Source organism: Chelon labrosus (assembly GCF_963514085.1).
Source record: "Chelon labrosus genome assembly, chromosome: 6".
In the NCBI taxonomy this organism is placed as follows: Eukaryota; Metazoa; Chordata; class Actinopteri; order Mugiliformes; family Mugilidae; genus Chelon; species Chelon labrosus.
Window position 1 is genome coordinate 5,078,720 of NC_140342.1, and position 18,834 is coordinate 5,097,553.

Here is an 18,834-nt window from a genome sequence, read left to right on the forward strand (position 1 = left end):
GACCTACACAATATTAGGATGGTAATAATGTTATGCCTGATCGGTGTATAATCTACATTTATGTGGAGGAAAGGTGGGTTATTGCTGCTTACAATGGCAACTCCTGCAGTTCAGATTTGAAGTACAATCATGCTGAATCAACAGCCCTCTCAGCTATTCAAAACAAATGCTGAGTACCATAAATGTCATGAAGCTAAGATTTAGTGCAGGGAAGTTATATTAAAGAGTGCATTTATTTTCACTTGTGTACCCAATGAACTAGCAAGTTAGTATATGTTTTACTCAGATGCTGATGGTTCAGCCTGAGTTTCCTAAGCCAATAGTTGCTCCACAACAATTCGCTAAAATTGGCAGGACCTCAGTTTGACCCTTCCAGACAACATAAAATGTAATCTCCCCTAAAACATGATTCCATTCTGGCTGACTCCACCACAGGACAGAGGTCTTATCCTTATCCCTGGTGAGTTGGATGTTCAAGTTTGAGTTTTTGGTCATCATCAGGTCAGTGACATGTTGCTAGGGATGGCCCGGTCTGTCCAGGTGGTCTTCCGGTCTCCAGTCTGTAGACATAAGTTAGACTTCCTCGAATTGTAGGTACCTTTCACTTCAGGTAGTCAGGAGCTTTTAAACTTCCCATTATGACTTCATGTCCAGTGGCATGCAAGTATTTTAAACCTTCTGCCTAATTTACTTTCTGCAGTGCTATTTTGCTGTCCACTGTCTTACTATATAGTCTGCTTTAAATAATTCCAAACGTGATGTACTGGACCAAATGGATACAGGCTTTAGAAGTGATGATGTGACTCTAGGTGACATTTTGAACTCTCTCGATTTAGGGTGATCCCAGTCGTTCCTCTGTACCCTGTATACAAATGAGGTCACATGAGTGAGAAATCCAATTTAAGCTAGCAGTGTTAAGTGTGACAGGAGATGAAACCGTGGGGGCAGTTAAACAGTCGCACTAAAGCCATTCATTTACTAATACGTTTATTTCTGTCAGAGCAAAAGTAGTAAATGAACACTGGGCTCTCTGTAGGCATAGATTGGTTGCTTTTAATATCTTGTGAAAATAAAACACTGATTCCCCTGCTCATTTCCTTCTACTGTCCCAGTGTAAAACATCTAGAGATGTTAAGAGACAAAATTTTCAAAAGTTCCAACATTCCCTCTTTGCTTGTACCAGTCAGTTCTACAGTTTATTGTGTTCCAGCAGAAAGCATTCACACTGCCGTCACTGGGGACGGGAAGGCAGCAGAACAGCTAGATGAAGAGAGTCTAAACGGATTATCTTGTGGCGGTTCAACAGAATGTCTCTGATCCCATTGCCGGCCGTCATCAAAGTTCAGTGTTCCACAAGGAAACACGGGATTAGCCTCTCAGCACTGTGAGCTTCAAACCAAGACGACTGCCTGTTCCAATGCTTTCAAGAAGACGACTTCAGTTAACTGAGACATCAGGCATTTGAGAATTCATGCTGATGGGACTGTTAATGACTTTGTAAGGGAGTTGTTTTTTTTTTGTTTGTTTGTTTTTTGGGAAACACATGGATTCTCCTGGACCTAGACTTTTCAATATTTATTATTTATTTCTTCAAAATGTGACAGCTCTTTTAGTCACTTCAACATTCAGAGTGACTGCTGCAGATCATGTGTATGATCAATCCTTTGGTAACGCTGTGTTAGGGAGTTCTGGGGAATCTTAACCTCTACAGAATCTCTACAGGAATATTTATTCAGCAGTGATGGAGGATTGGTAGCTGTTGTGATGACCACATGCCTCCCAGATGACCCTTGTCCTTCAGGCAATCTAACAGAGACAGAAACGGATAGAAGCCAAGAGCCTGCCTGGATACAGTCTTCTGGCAGGTAAAATGAGATACCATGTTGCAGAGAGCCAGTGGACATAAACTCTAGGTACTCCTAGAGTTGTCCTGGCAACCCACAAAACTTTTAAAAAGTGTGTGAGGGCTGGGGAGGATTTAAATGGTGTCAATAACAGGGGAACAAGATGAAACTTCAAAGGTTCAAGAGAATGGAGTGGCCAGAGGACTTGGCAAGATTGAATTACGAACTAGTACAGCTGCTTTGGATACACCTGCCATGTCTATCACCAAGACTGATGAAGATGGGGAGGAGTGTGAGTTGTCACAAGAAGACAATAATGAAGAAAGTGAAGTTGACTACACACGAAACTACTGGGAGGATGAGGACGATATCTACCAAGAATTTGAGGAGCTGGACTTCGAGGCCTTGCCAGATCGCTCGGACACGCGGAGCATCGCCTCGGACGATTCCTTCTACCCGCATGACAGCTCAGTCATCTCTCACATGTACCGCTCGCCAAGCCCAGACAGCCCTGAGCCCATCTCCTTTTTCAAAGCCTGCTGCAACAACAATCCCATCATCGTCAAGATTATGATCAGGCAAGGGGTGACTGAAGAGGAAGTGAGGGAGACAGACAGGAACAGAAGAGTAGGTGTCCACGTTCACTGGGTTTTGATGAAATGTTTGGTTTTTCAGACATCTCTATGGGTTCACTAACTCGAAAGTCTACATATAGTTTTTAAGCTCAACTTTCCTCATGGAAGCCAAAAGACCCAACGTTTTTCCACAGGAAAATCTATATGATAATAGGTGACACGCCATACTATTCTCACTCTAAAGTAATAATAGGTGACACTCTATAATATTCTACAAATATCAGTCTGGCTGAACCTGTGTTTATGTATCCAACCATGTATTCTATTGTTCAACCAATGAATTGTGCAGAGTTTCACTTTTTTTTTAGATGGTTACTACTTTACAGGCATTAATGGTTTCCATCCATTTACCAAAAAGTATTGCATGGTAATTTAGCTCTAACCAATTTCAACAGTCTGCACTGTGTTACTGCTGAACTGCAGTATAATTAAACTAGCAAAGCTTCATGCAGACACAACAATTCATGTAACAGCTTACACAACTCAAGCAGGTTTTGAGTCAGCTGAGATTCTAGGTCACAGAAAAGTAATCATTTATAGTCACTTTATATACAACATTTTGGTCTTCAGATGATTGGTCAGGTAAAAGAAACTCATGGAATCAGGTAAAGATGTACAGCCTGGTTTACAACATGGTCTAGGTGTTCCTTTGTCCACCATCATAGAGTTTGTCCTGAGAGACTCTGTTTCCCCCCAGTAGCCAGTGGGATTTGTTTCCAAAAGGCAGTTAGCTTTTGATCCAGTTCTTGGTCAAAAAATACTTTGTTTCATTTAGGTCTGAGGCTTACATATGTCTTATCTGTTGTGTCATTACTATTGTTTAGTAGGAGAAACCAATGTGATGGTAACATTAGCGGGCTACTTTAGTTTGTCTGTTAATTGCGCTCCCCACGCACATGTCTGTACTGTGTCAGCATGTCCCAGATTCATGTCACTGTCCCAGAACAATCAATATCATCACTAATCAACATTCCTGATTTGCTGCTCATCTCATCTCAGGTTAGAGCTACAGGCAGTGGAAGTCACTGAAACTAGCTTGGTTAATGCTAATTATATAAGTAGATTCCAGAACAAACATCTTATAGCTTTAGTTGCATTGGATGAGCACATTTGAAAGGATCAGCGTCTGATGATTTGAAGGGCATTCAGCTAAATGTTATCAAACCACAACGACGGAGGTCAGATCAGGTTTTGCGGTCAGGCCGAGTGATCCTGGTGCGGCTTCTGGAAGGTGAGGGTCAAATCCTACAGGAGGGTTCAGAGCAGTTGGTTAAGCCTCCAGTGGCAGATGGATAAGTAACCTGCACAATGACAATGTCAAGAAGCAGCTTGGCACCAGAGCTCAGCTTTTAAAGGGCTCACTGAAGACATTGACTTTAGCTCTAGGTAAAAAATACTGAATTCTTATAAAGATAGAACACAGGAGGATTGTCCTGGAGTACTGTGACAGCCTCGTCCTTAGGTGCACCCAGGATTGTGTTGATAGCATACAGTATGTATGAAAAATCCCCCCAACTGACCTCTGGATTGTGCTGTCTCTGTGAGGAAATGTCATGCTTTTATTGCACTACCATTGTTATCATTGTAACACCCCAAAAAGTAGGAAAAGGGTGTTGTACAGTCTGGTTCCGTATGTATGTCTCTTGTATTCTGATGATGTTTCAAGATCAACATATGGAGCCAAAGAGTGTTTGGCACATCTTTTCCTCTTAAATGTACCTCAAGTTCATTGATACGCCTCTTGGTGTGCATTACATCGGTTTTATAAAGCAAAAAACAACAAACAACAACAATCCTTTATTGGTATTTGAGTGCAAACTGTTTAAAGCCATGGGCGGCACAATGATGCCTCACGGCAAGAAGTTTCCTGGTTCGCCTCTTCCCACTCTCCAAAGTGATTCTATGTCTGTGAATGGTTGTCTGTCTCTCTGTGATAGACAGACATCTTCACAGAAGATGAATGAATGAATGAATGAATGTTTAAAGCCATCATTGGCCATCATAGAACTATAGAGGGCTCCTCACTGTGCAGCAGTTACCTTACATCCTATCTCATCCTTGGTGTAGCTCTACCAGCTGTGTGCTCAGCTGATGGTAACTGACCATTGGTTTAACAGTCCTATTTACAGTGTATGCCATCACATGTTGTGTAACACTGTGTACAGCTCACATTCTTGGCATATGTATCCAGTTATTTTTGGTCACGATATTTCTTTAATATTTGGTAGTGACAGCACAAAATACCAACATAATTTAGAGCTGTAACAATAGGTGGATTCATTAACCAATAAAAAAGATGCAATTTGTGATGTGGGCAATTATAACAGACTGTTTTTATAAGCAAAACACATGACAGACAAAGTGAAGGGCCAGCTGCAGTCCTACAAATGATTTATTTTATATTTTGCCACATTGCTGGACTTGTGCACATGAAGGCAGCTGAGGGCCACGCTTCAATCAGTCCATTATGGCCTCTCTGCTCTGCATGTGCATCTGTAGCCATGGCTACTGATTATACCTTTAATTTCTCAACACAAAGATCAGAGAAACTTGTATAGTTAACCTCTGGTAAACGACTTTTGTCCCCTCTGGGAGAATCATGTAAAAAAGAAGGCAAAGAGAATTATCAGTCTGCCTGACCATGTTCTGTCACATTAGGCCACTGTGATGCCTTCAGGCTGTTGTTATTATGTACCCCAGAGCCAACACTCCAGGGGCTAACCCTCTATCAGGTTACTAAACTTAGACAGTAATCCTTTTGAAGGAAGTTTTTAATGACTGTGCCCTTACATAGAACACAGGTAATACTTCTCACCTCATTTGTTTTTATCTTGCTATACTTTACCGACCTCTGTATGCTTGTTTGTGACCTGTGATGCTGACATGTGAGCTAATGGATGCGGTCAAATTAATTGTCCTGTCCGGGATCAATAAGTTGTCTGAATCTGCAGCTGGACAATTTAGTGTTTAGTGGGTTTAGTTTGGGCAAGAGTCTAGCACTGGATCTCCAGCTGTCTACAACACACTGCAAGGAAGCAGCCTTTTAATTTGCTCCTACAGAGGCTGAGAGTTTTATTTATTTTTATTTTTTTCCTGTGAAGAAACAGTTTTATGGACTGGTTTTAAAAAGAGAGGAAATATAGGACAAAAGTAGCGGCGTAGCTTGGAGAACCCATTTGGATGTTTTTAATCAATGGCAGACAGCAAGAGAAGAAAGATCTCAAGTCCTCTTGTTTTTGTGTTTCAGTCTGGCCTCATTGTGGCCTGTTACCATGGCTACGTGGACGTGGTCATGGCTCTCTCTCAGTGCCCCTATTTGGACGTTAACTGGCAGGACAACGAAGGCAACACCGCTCTGATCACGGCAGCACAAGCAGGTAAACGCACCCCAGGCCTATGTACTAAACATCTAGTAGTATTGTCATCACCACATATGGTGTAGAGGATTTATAGGAGGCATTGCTAATGTTTTTATTCCTCCCTCTTTTCATGATTTCACATAATTTAACATCAGTTTAAATCATATGCTTTAGCGCCAAGAGTAAGCCGCATAGATTGATTTGACTCTTGTACATACAGTTAAAAATTAGTTAACCTCAGAAGCTAATTTAGCTTAGCACAAAGAGAGGTTTCTAACATAAACAGCCATTCACACTTACACATACATCTACAACCAATTTAGGATCACCAATTAACCTAAGAAACATGTCTCTGGATTGAGGGAGGAAGCCCACACAGCAAGGCTCAAGCCAGCTGGCAGGTCTGAACTCAGAACCTTCTTGCTGAGAGGCGTCACATGTCTCCAGGCCAACACAATATTTAGCTGTTTTCAGAACCCACATAGGTATACATTTTAATCGACCATATTAAAGCTAGAAAACTTGTGTTTTAATCAATGAATTCATGTAATCCAGATATAACTACATTGCTGCGAACACTGCAATAAAACTCTAGTGTTTAGTCCATTTTTTTTAATAGTTTTTAAGTATGTATTAGGGAATAAGTCAGTCTTGCTTATACATTTCACTGTTACAGCTGTGCAGGAACTGGTGAAAACAGCAGATTGCATAGCTACCATTACCTAGCTTTGGACTTAGTGACTCTTCTTTCCTTGTGCTATATTTACACTACTGTGCTGTTGTTTTCAGCTTGAGAACTTACTGTTTTTGTTGAGTCATGCTTCTGGTGCAACTTCACCTCCTTCCAAGGAACATAGAGGAGAAACAGAAGTATGAAGTTGTCACGACTCCGGCAACACTGCAGCTTTAGTATTAACTTCATAAAATGGATGCGTTTGGGCTCAAAGCTCTTACTTTCAGCAGCGTTGGTAGAGTCCCATATGTCAGTAAGCCAGAGAGAAATCTAGACTGAATGTACACCTATCAGGCATAACATTAAGACCAAGTTCTTAATATTGTGTAGGTCTCCCTTGTGACAGTTGTGACTCATCAGAGAATGGACATGGGCCTTCTGAGGGTGTCCTGTGGTGTCTGGCAACAGAATGTTGTCAGACCTTTGGGTCCTCTGTGGATCATCCCACAGATACTTGATCAGTTTGGGATCCAGTGAATTTAATTCTCCTGTCAGTGGTCATAATGTTATGCCAGATCAGTGTATAAAAGCACAAGGGTTTGTATACACCTATTTCATCCACAAAGAAAATGTTACATTTATGTTGCATTTGTTCAACCATTTACAGCTTAATCCTTTTTACAATATGAAAGCTAATATCTGATCTGTCTTTATTTTTCGCCTACTTTTGCCACGTAATTCACAGTGGAAGACATTCCACAGCATAAAACTAAGTCTGAGACTTTTATAATGGGTTCAAATTAAAGCTCATGGCATATTACGAGGTCTGCTGCTTCCAGTTTGCAAGAATCACTGTTATTTGCTGGCATTAGAAAGTACCATCATAAGTAATTTCATAGCGATGCAGCCACATGTATCAGACATAGTGCCCCGGCCTTTCATCTTCTAACGATGATGAATGGCTCACTGTGGCCTGTGATGAATAGCTGCAGGCTGCTCTTCATTTTCTGCTTCATTAAAAGAAGTATCGATCCCCTTTCATGAGAAAATACTCTGCAACGCCTCGGGTTGAAACAGGTGACCAACACTGTGAGTGCACACAACTGCAACAGACTGCACGATCAGAGGAGCTTTTCCCAAAGACCACTATTAACCAGGCTTCTCATCCTTTCAGCCACTTATCCATGCTTCGATTTCCATCTCTGTAATGAATTTCTATTGGATGTTAAAACTCTGCATTGTTCTCAAAACCTGGACAGTCTTTCTGAAACATTCAATGTGCATGGAGGAAAAATTACATAATTACAGTAACCTGACCTTAATGAAAAACAACATAACTGAACATGAATAGTTGTAGCTGCAGTATTACCAGTTTTTGGCTACTTTCTTGAATTTATTAAGTCAGGTTTAATTTGTGTTATCTCTGTACCATTAGTGCAGGAATTAATCCATAATCAGTAAGTACCATACATACGAAGTTGCAAGCCTACCACTAATTCTTGCCTCATCCTTTGACTGATCACAGGCAGCAGTGAGAAACTTTGGTAACCCTCTTGCAGTGGCGGGCCGTGCATTTTCCACCTATTCCTTCAATGTCCTGCAACCTTATTCAAAGCACCTGTTAATACAGTCGTTATGAAGCCACTGCTATAGAAACCATCAACAACATAGGATACGCATTGAAACAGGATGTTGCATTGTATCACATATAGCGAGATGAATGCCATTACTAAAGCAAGAAACTCACACAGAACAATTCATAAAGTCTCCTCTCACTCACTGCAGCCACCGTTGCACTACAGCTGCGCACCAGCTGTGCACCAGCGCCACATACGTCAAATCCAGCAGAAACATCAATGTCGACCCAATAAATTAGAAACAATATACATAAAAGATGTATATATAATTAATTTTACTCGCAGAACTTAAGAAACAATTTAGAGTTCTCCTCGGAGTCTGTTAATTAAGGGTAGAGCTCACAGTCTCTGTCCTAAAAGTTTTCCTGGCTGGATCAGGCTAGCTAGCTCCGAGATTGGGTGGCTTTTCCTCATAATATCCAGCTCTTCCTTAAAGGTCGGCCGTGAAAATGATTTTCTAAGAAGATCTGCAACCAAATCGATAGCCTCTCCTCCTTCCGCAATTGTGTGTTCAAAAAATAGCTATCAAAACGTTAACGGGGTCGATTTGCTTGTGCAGCTCGCAACACATGAACCGCTAATTTGGCTTAAACGGAACGGCTATCTGGTGCTACCGCAGGCCACGGAGAAGGCCTAAGAACTTGAAATATGATTGATTAAAGGAACAGAGTCATTAAAGTGTATTTCAGGCTTCAGCAGTCTGCAGTTTTAATTGTGAAGGGTTGCTAACATGCAGAGGACATTCATCAACTTATGTTAGCATTTGTTTAGTAACACTGAACCTCACAGAATGCATATATCATCACGTCCATCCATCTGAGAGAGGTTTTCATAAAAATATCCTACACTGCAGGGAGAAGTACAAGGAAGAAAAGTGAGTTTATTTTTATACCGAACAAATGCTTACAAAGAGAGTGGTTGCTTCAGTGCAGAAAAGAATGTTTACCTTTGCTGAAGTGGAGAACCACATGTCCTGTTTTTCTCTTTCATCCGCAGGTAACGCGAACATCTCCAAGTACCTGCTGAACTACTTCCCTGGTCTGGACATTGAGAGGAGGAACTGTCACGGTTTCACGGCTTTAATGAAAGCTGCCATGCAGGGCAGGGCTGAGTGTGTCAGAGCTCTTATGCTGGCAGGTATGTGCAACTTAACATACTGAATAGTCTTGGTCTGACAGGAAACAGACATCTACACAAGCAGAAACATATAGAGATGTGTGTATGCTGCCCTTAAACTAACATGATCAGTTCAGGAAAACTCTACACCTGACTGTCTCCACATGTCTTTATGTTTCCAGGAGGTGATATCCAGGCACGGGACTTTGGGCGCCGTATGACACCCAGGGAGTGGGCTCTCTTCACGGGTCGATACGAGACGGCCTGCCTGATGTATGATCTGATGGCAAGGCCCTGTGCTGAGCAGTTCTGTGACTCCTTCTCCCTGGAATGGCCTATGTTAGAGGTTCATACTGTAGTTTCCCCTTAATTTCAGTCCCAATAGTATAGTTTCCAGAAATGTTCTATTTCAAGCTGATTTCTTGAAACTGCTATCTTTGATTTCTTTCAGGAAATGGTTGCCAAGGCCCAAGAGCCAAAACCCTGCTGGAGACGTCCTATCAGCTGTCTCTCCTGCTGCCCTTATAGGTTTTACATCAACAACAAGGTAAACCCTGTGGATGATGGCGTTCTTGACCACATGGTCCGGATCACCACCAGTATCTCCAGTCCGTTTATTGCCACATCTTGCCGCACGGTGTGTCCGGGCAGCCCTCCGTGCCTCGGGAAGCGTCGCCCCGCGGTGCAGGAGATTCTGAGGAGGCAGCGCGTGGTCGAGCTGAAGCGTCTGGGTCCGGACAGACTGAACAACTACAAGAGATTTTTCCAGAACTCGCGCATCCTTCTCATTCCCAAGACGAGGGACCGGAGGGCGAGCCTCCAGCCTCAGCTGCTCTGCGACATGGCTGCGGCATCGACGGGGGCTATGAGACGTGCCAGTCTCCTGCCGCTCAACATGCTAAGGAGAAGCAGCGTGCGACCGGGCATCGTGGTGCCCAAGGTGAGACTCTGCAAGGCCCCCGTTCCACAGTTTGTACCGGAAAAACTCAAAAGGAGCCGCAACCACAACAAGCTCCAAATCCCCAAGTGGGATTACAAGATGAAGAGAATAGAGAGGGCGCAAGAGGCGAGACTGCTACCTCTGACAAAGAGGAGGTAAAGCAAAGCGGGGACGAGACAAAGCAGCACCAAGTGGTAAAGTCTTCGGTGGAAAAATGAAGCCATCATGGAAGTGCCAAAAATTGCAGTTCTTCTAATGACCACTTGAGGCCTCAGCTCAGCTCACGCTCCACCCCTTTGGCCATTTTTAAACTTGCCGGGAGTTAAGCGGCATGTGCCACCACTCTGGTTGATGTCTCCTCCATCTTGAAAACCCCTCACCCAGTGAACTTCCAAATGAACAGTCTTGCAGTCCTAGAAAAACTGACCCCACTGATGTAAATATATCTTCTAATTTTCTTTTATATTTGAGATATAAAAAAGATTTGTTGCCTTGTTTCTACTTGTATTCCACACTTCCTTTGTGAGGAGTGCTTTGTGATACAGTGTGGGGGATACGGGAGCCCGGAAAATAATAAGTGTAATATATATAATTTTTTTTTCTATGTTGGCAGCTTAAATTGTGTATCATGAAGCTTCTCTGGCGCATGGCATAAGAGCAAATAACACCAAAGTACTGTGACAAAGTAACGGAAACCCGGTAGGTGAGAGAAGAAGAATATCAGGTGATACACAAAAGCTTAGAGATGACTGATGGGGGAAAAAAGGAACAGAAGAGACAAGAGAGCAGCATGATGAGAGGTCCTGCTGAGCCAAGGAGAAGAAGCCACATGAGTAAAGGGTGTAGCACGGTGGAATCTGACTGTTAAATTTAATGGGGAAGAATATCGACTGGGCGGAAACGGGGCTTGAAAAAGGCAGCAAGGTGACATCCAGTTGGAGGGATTTAACAGGATGGAGAGGAAAGCTCTGGCATGGCCAAATGGAGATTGGTGGCTGGCTGCTGAAGCAGACAGCCGCAGGAAAGGACCGCTGAGCACCCAGGAGGAAGCCAAGAAGCCATTTTATGCCGATACATAGTACAACAGGTATTTCTAAAGAATGGGCGAGCTTATGAGCAGTATCTGACGGCTGAGCTGAGGAGCCAGCTCACACAAGCTTTGTAAGGGCTTTGTGGAGAATCCGAAAGGCAGAGCCAAAAATAAACAGCTTAGTGCTAAACTGTGACTTGTTGACTTCCAATGAGGTGCTGTCAGCTGCTTTATGTATTTTCTGCTCTGAGAGTACTATATACACAGGTAGAAAATATCCCCTGAATGGGAATTTGTGTCTAAAATTAGTTTTCCTTAAAGAACAAGTTAAAATCCCTCCCCTTGCCTTCATTTCCCTTGAAGACTGTGGCCTGTGTGGCATCATCAGTCAGTTCAACATTCTCTGCATACCGCCTCAGGCCCCGTTCAGACCTTGATCCATCCCGGGCAACAGGTGTGAACACACCCGAGACACACTGAAGTTGCATTTGAGAGACCTCAGACCACATTTGGAGTTGGTATGGGTCGCATTTGACCGCATTACTTTGGTAGTGTCAACCAGTGTTGCCAGATGGGAAATGAAGAAATATCGCACTGTTGCTTTAAAATGATCATATTTTGGCCCAAACCATGGTATGTACTAAAACAACTAATGTACTAACAGTTCACACTTTCAGCCCCCGCCCCCTAATGGCCCGTGGCTTAATTATTGGAGCGTGGCATGCGAGTCTCTTGTTATATCAAAAAACACATTTTAAGTGGATGGTGAGTTTGAGTTATGCCTGTCATTGCCCGATCTTGAAAAACAGATTAGTGCTGACAGAAAATGAATTAAATAAAGCCTGTTTTTAAGTGTTGGCTTGAGCTGCTCAGCGCAGATTTATTACACTCATCTACTGCTTTGAGGCAAGACAAATTCTGCTAAATGCCCTTTTAATATTTAATCTGTCGTGTACTTTAATAAGATACAAAGTGGAGTCGGTGAAGCATGGAACGCCAAAGAGATGAATGAGCTCTGTACTCTCTGACCGGTTTGACAGTGGTCTGTGCTCAGATGTTCTGGACACTGTTGAGGCTTCCCTCCAAGGATCTCTTTACATATCTGCCAAAGACTGCAACTCATAGGTAGCAACGCACAAGACGTTTTCAGTGGGGATAGTCCTGCGTCATGTTGATTTAAACATGGCGGAGTTTCAAATTGGAGGCACTGAGAAACTCTGAACTTTCTTTACAACAGTAAATGTCACGCTGAGCCTGGCTTCTGATATTGTGATTTTGTTTTACCTCATTTACCATCGACTCCGTGTCACTGAGTGTACTTTTGACATGCAGTAGATATTTAACGCTGCATTAAAGGGCTTACATCTCCTCTTTTTTTTTTTTTTTAAGGGAGAAATTGTAACATTTTTACATAAAGTTGTAATGCATCCTCTCTCTGTGTAATGTCTGTCTGTGATTTTTTATTGCACACACACTAGCTGAATTGCCGTTGCCTCCAATAAACTTGTCTGAGAAGCTTGGTGATTGCCCATGTGAAAAATCACTTCCATATCACTACAGCAAATGACCATGCAGCCATCTTTCCAAAATATGATAATGGCAAATAATTTCAAGTATTACGATCAATTTACACTTATTCAGTGACGCTGCGCAAATGCTAAAACCTGGTATATGGAACTGTTTTCCTGAAGAACTGGTTCACAATGTGTAGAATTCTGAGTGTGTTTTGTGAAATGTACACTCACAGTTAAATGGCAGAGTTAAGAATCATCACAGGAGTCACCCATGTGAGATAAACCTTGCTTGTTGCCAGCAGAAACATTTAGAAAGGTCTACCCGTAACCATGAGGATGATGAAATTGCTGTCCGGAGTTGGAGGCGGAACACGGAACAGACCTCAGAGACACTGTGAGCCAGTCTGAGGTAAAACTTAGCAGCAGCCTCCAGAGTCTGCAGCGCGCCTCCTCCAGCTCCCACAGACGCATTCTGTGCCTGCCCGTGGTGCGTTGATCCATCCGCAGAGAGTCGTGCAGAACGGGCCTCTGAGACTAAAATGGCCGCCACCCTGACCCATTTAGCAGTTTCTCTAATGACCACCAGAGAGCACTCATGACCCTTTGCAGGTCAACACACTGAAGCAGCACGGACCATTAAAGATAAACAGAGGTAAACCCCTGGACGCTCACACACAGCCCAAAGCTAGAGGTGATCTCCTTAAAGGGCATCCACACTGGAGCATTATACAAAGCAACAAACTGCTGCTCACGTGTTCCAACTTTAAACACGCGAGGAGTTTAAAAGACCAAACTACAACTTTTGGTTTCGTTTGGGTCCTTTGTGGAAATTCATAAATGTGAAAAACCAATTAATATAAAACAGATTTCCGTTTTTTATTACTATTTATTTGGCAAATTAATTATTTTTAATTAATTCAGATTTTTCTGCATTTGCCATGTCACCTTTGGGCCCCCTCGTTAAAATGAGCTTTAAACACAGTCTGCAGCTGCATTTGTTCCTGTGTCTGAATGATAAGCACCGTTTGTGTCACTCAATGTCCCCTCGCAATTTCCTCGTGATTTTTTTTTTTTGTTTTTTTTGTTATTTGCAGCATTTTTAACACATGTACGCTCACCGATCCTTTTTGTAAGGATCATCAATCTGCTACTGGTAAGGGCCTGGGTTTGCTCACTTGTGGCCCTGTGGCATTGACTCCATAAGCTGCTGGGAAAGTTCCTTCTGGATTCTGCTCCACGTTGGCATTTGATTGCATCATATCATGCTGCACATTCATGATACATGACACATACCAGTGGTATATCTGCGCCTCCTGACCTCTCTATCTGCAGGACTGGATGCATTGCGCCGCTGCCTCACAGTTGGCTGCATAAATGCGTCAATAAGCAGGTGTTCGCTGAAGTGCTGGGTGAGTGTATGCAGTCAAATTCCTTTTTTTTTGCTTGTTCTGGGTTCAGCACGCTTGGCTCCTGCAGATGTAGCGGCTGAAAGATTTGATTTTTAAATGTGCAACGTTATGTTTATGTCTGTCTCATGTTTTTCTTTTTTTTTTTTTTTTGCTGGATGAGAATGTATACATCAAAACGTTTTCTGGCAACTTCAAGGTGTGTAATATCCCAGAGCGCTTGAAAAATGGCGATGATTGAGATGATTCTGACTCAGCAACTACTGTATGATGTTTACTCATGGTGAATGAGTCAAGGTGAGATAGCATTTTGTAGAAAGTACAATTAAAAAAACAATTATTTTTTTAAAGGTCAGAACAAACAACTCCTGAAAATCAGAGGTTCTTTCGATGGTCCGTTTATATTTTTTGGAGCAGTTGCAATCTGTTTGAGGCAATAGAAAGATTCACAATTCTCTTTTTAAAACACGTTTGGTCTAGCAACAAAAAGGTCACCGACGTTATTATCTCCACACAGGTCTTATAGTCATGTTTTTTTCTGCCTAAGGATCACAAGGACATACAAAACGCTGTCAGTTTTCCAGATGCTTACTAACAAATACAGTATGTCTGTTTTCCATCCAGTGTGTGTGTGTGTTTGTGGGGGACAGTTGCATTGAGATGACCTCTAGGACTTTTAAACAGAGGTGGGTAGGGAGAACCAGGGTCTGCTGTCACCTTAAACAATTTAGCCTTCCTCACTTACAAAAGAAAAAAAAAAAAAAAACAACTGATTTCTAATTTGACGACGAAATACTCATGCGTTCATGGGTGCAGGTTTGTCATTTAGCGCAGTGAGGCCGATCGATCAGGAAGGGGCTGGGCGCGGGAGGGGTTCATGCGCTGCAGACCCGCTCGTTCTCTGTCACGTGACTCCGACTGATAATCCTCAGTTGGTGGTCAGTGCGGGGCGGTGGGGGGAGGGGGAGTGGGGCGAACACTTTGCGCACATTTAAAATCACAGACATGTCGGAAAATACTCTTCACGGATGTAGCACCTTTTTTTTTTTTTTTTTGGACTGCTTCAATGACAACGTGGATCCCTGGGCCCTGGTCTACTCTACTCCACATAGCAACAACATTACTACACAAAGTCGACAATTTAGTGTGTTGACCAGAAAAGAAAATGTGAACAAAATTCCTACATGTAGCTGTTTTTTTTTTGTCGTTTTTTTTTTTACAAGTCTTTTTCCATAATGTTGCTGCTATAAGTGACATCCACATCTGCACATAAAAAGTATATATTTATATTTATATAATATATATCCGTACTCTATTAACAGTTTTGTCTACCATGAAGTTAGAATTGCCACCCATCTCTCAGAAAAGTTTTTTTTTTGTTTTGTACTTCAAACACTGATTATTTTACAACACAGAAATCAACTAATTTTGTACAGCTTTGGAGGAAGTGAGGCTCTGACTGGACACAGTCCCTCCGTGAGTTTTACTTTTTTTTTCTCTCTCTCTCTCTCTCTCTCTCTGTTTTTTCTCACCCTCAGTCTCGGTGCAGTTAGGCATTTTTCATCCCGGTAAAACACAATTTAGAAAAACCAAAGCATTTACAAACTGGCACGGTTAGAACCGCGAGGATGTTCAGCTGAAAACCTCCAGCTCAACTTGGACCCTTGAACGCACCCTTAGCGTCCCTCTTCGGCTGAGAGGGAGTAACCCTTGTTTGGCACGGTTATGTACACAACGAGCACAGGTCGCTCGAAGGAAGGGCTCATGGGAACAGAAAGAGGAGAACTGGGGTGTTAATGTGGAAAGTTAGTCGTCACCAAATCACCAAAGCTAGCAAAAAAAGAAAACAAACAAGGCGACTGAACTGTTCAGCTATTCTGGCAGCTGTAATGTCTATCTGTAGGGCAGTGAAAGGAGCACCGTGACCCAGCAGTTCATATCCATTGTTTCTCATTATCGACACGTCCACATCCGTGATATGAGATTTGACAAACTGAGTGCTGTTATTTACGCGCGGGATAGTTGGTGAGGAAGTGAGGCTGACCCAGTGGCGAAAAGGCCTGACATGACACAGAAAATAGTGCAATGTATAGTACACAATGCGAAAATGTACAGTGTACATCAAATACTATACAACCAGAATTAAAAAAGTAGAAACACAACAAAGAAAAAAACTAAAAGTAAAACCGTTTACAAATGACGAAAAGTCCAGAGGCGTTCTTTAACCAGAGGAGGATACATCACACTGAGGCCATAGAGAGAAACGAAAGTTTGTGTGACAGACGTCCTACGTGTCCTACAGCTCTTGTGCTTCACATTACTAAAAGCCATGTTGCTATACCACATATTTACAGGTTTGTCCTGGGGTATCTCTTACACCTCCCGTCTTCCAGTCCACTGATCCGTTTGTCTCCTTCATTGTCCTTCTCCATCTCGATACATCTTCCAACTTTTCCTTTCACGCTCTTCCCTCATGTTCCTGACTTGTCCGTCTCTTTTTTTTACGTGCTGGATCCAGAGGCCTTCGGGGGCCGGAGGTCTTTCCGTCTGCCGAGCCTTCGCTGACTGTTGTTGATCACAAACTAAACACGGAAAGAAAATGTGTCTGTCGGTTTGGTTGGTGGTGTGCATGCACATGCGTGGCCGCTCCTCCGTTTGCTTCTGGTCCTCCTTTCCCCCTCTCCCTCCTCCCTTGAAGGTCTCTGAAAGGAGTCTTTCTCCTCATGTCTCCCTTCTTGTGCTCCATCCTCCCCCTCTTTCGTCCTGCTATCTAAGATGCTACTCAGGAACTAGAGGGGAGGATGGGGAGGGAGGGAAACTGTCCTCTCATCATCTCTCGCTCCACCTTTAAACAGTTTTTCTTCATCCATCCCCTCCTCCTCCTCCTCCACCCTCAATTCCCCTTAGACCCAGGAGTCTGGTGAGGCTGGATAGTGGCTGGTCTCGTAGTTGAGCTCGCTGTAGGGCCGTGATGCTGAGTAGAAGTCTACATAGTTGCCGGTGGACTTGAGGCCCTGTAGGTGCATGTTGAGGTCACCCTGCGGGGGGCGCCCTCCCGGATGAACCTGGTTCTCGTAGAAGGCCTGATCCTCGTAATTGACGCTTTCGGGCGGCGGAGGATTTTGGAAAGGCGGGTAGGGCTCTGAGGGCAGGCCTTGAGAAGAAACCTGTGAAAAGAGCATACATTATTAATGAGAACGGTTGAAGGCTTGCTCCAAACCACCAAGAAGTTAGGTCCACTTGCTAGGCTGACCATGCTGACAGAGTAAAATACTTATAAAGGATTCACTGGATCTGTGCATGGAGATTACAAGCATTCATGGATAATCGGTGTTGAGAAAGTTATCAGTGTCGAAAACGATAATCAGTTTCTCTTCTCACATTCCCCACCAGCAAGAGTAAAATGTGCTGGTGCTGGCAAAGCCGTGGTGGTTGCACGCAGCTCTGTAGAAAGTTACAACATCTTCAGTACACATTAAACTACATGACTCCTGAATGTAGGCACAGGACTTGTGGCTAATGTTAGCATGTTAGGAAGCCAGGTCAGAATAAAAGGCAGCCTGGATTGAACCTGACCAGTCGTACCAAATATGAGACCAGAACCTGACACAGTCCCTGTAGTTTTTTATTATGTCCATTACTGACATCCATCTTACTGCCAGGTTAGCAGAGCTCTGATCAGACTACACAGGGTTAACTTCAGTGAGAAGTGAGGAATAACTTGTGTGTGTCCCAGAATGTTAGCAGGCAGAAGAAATCCTTTAGGCTGCTAAGTCTTTAACTTAACAAATTACAACTAAATGCCAGACCCTGATATAACGACAGAAACCACTTCTGTACAGCTATCATTCTTACATGTGGTGTTTATACTTGTTTATATTAAAGTGTGTTACTTCATTGTGACCTTTTGGAGCTGTTTTTAGTTTTATTTTCATTAAAGCACATGCAATTCAGTTTGGCAAGCGTTGCAGCCAATGAGAATAGTCATTAAGAGTTAGAGAGAGCTTGCAACGCAACACTGAAAACACTAATGTTGCACAGAGAGAGTGAAGGAAACATCATCAAATGTTGAGTGCTCTGTGTTACCAAACGTTCCCTTAGAGAGCCTGGTACATCTTAAACCTCATGTGTTTATATCTTTCCTTATTTTATTCCACGCCTTCTTCTGTCATCTTTACTGTATATGACAGCTACTAGTAGTTATCCAACAAAAGGAATGATAAAAGGAGGTGTTTCTGTCATTGGTCATATGTTCAAGCAATATAATTATGAAAATGCTTCCAAAATAAAAGGACACATCGTACCTGATTATATTTCAGGTCATCAGTAGGGGACACATAGGCTCCTCTGTGTAGTGTTGACGACCCACCAGAGATTTGACCTGCAGAGACAAGGGGTAAGAACTGTTACTCCCAAACCATTTAGTCAGACTTTGTTTTAAAAGCAGCGTGACTCGGCCGTCGCTGTCATCAACTGGACCCTTGTTGTGACAGGCAGCGACGATGACAAAATAATGACAAATGTTGATTCCCCCTGAGATGCATTGTTCTGAACGTAACATCTGTTGTTGGTGTAAAAACATGTCTGCAAAGATTAACACCGTGAAATGACAAAACCCTCACTAGAGCCCAGGATGATAGCATTAAAGCTGTGTTGGTGTCAACACATGAAACAATCTTG

The 18,834-nt window shown here is 42.8% G+C and overlaps 2 protein-coding genes across 3 annotated transcripts in view; one reads left to right on the forward strand and one right to left on the reverse strand.

Annotated features, from left to right (window-relative positions):
• Positions 1-1,786: 1,786 nt before the first annotated feature.
• ankrd33bb (ankyrin repeat domain 33Bb) lies at positions 1,787-10,363 on the forward strand (the record flags this gene model as incomplete). The annotated part of the gene is made up of 5 exons (XM_084545979.1): positions 1,787-2,471; positions 5,727-5,856; positions 9,145-9,285; positions 9,447-9,610; positions 9,716-10,363. The coding sequence occupies exons 1-5, from the start codon at positions 1,983-1,985 to the stop codon at positions 10,361-10,363; spliced, it is 1,572 nt and encodes a 523-aa protein (XP_084402105.1). The 5' UTR covers positions 1,787-1,982.
• A 3,319-nt stretch (positions 10,364-13,682) lies between these two features.
• Positions 13,683-18,834, reverse strand: part of ctnnd2b (catenin (cadherin-associated protein), delta 2b) — a 125,253-nt gene continuing 120,101 nt past the window's right edge. For both annotated transcript variants that reach the window (XM_084545844.1, XM_084545843.1), the window contains exons 23-24: positions 18,459-18,535; positions 13,683-17,321 (exon numbers count right to left, since the gene is read on the reverse strand). In XM_084545844.1, the coding sequence (XP_084401970.1) occupies positions 17,058-17,321; positions 18,459-18,535 (341 nt within the window). In that variant the 3' untranslated portion in view covers positions 13,683-17,057. The remainder of the gene's footprint in view (positions 17,322-18,458; positions 18,536-18,834) is intronic.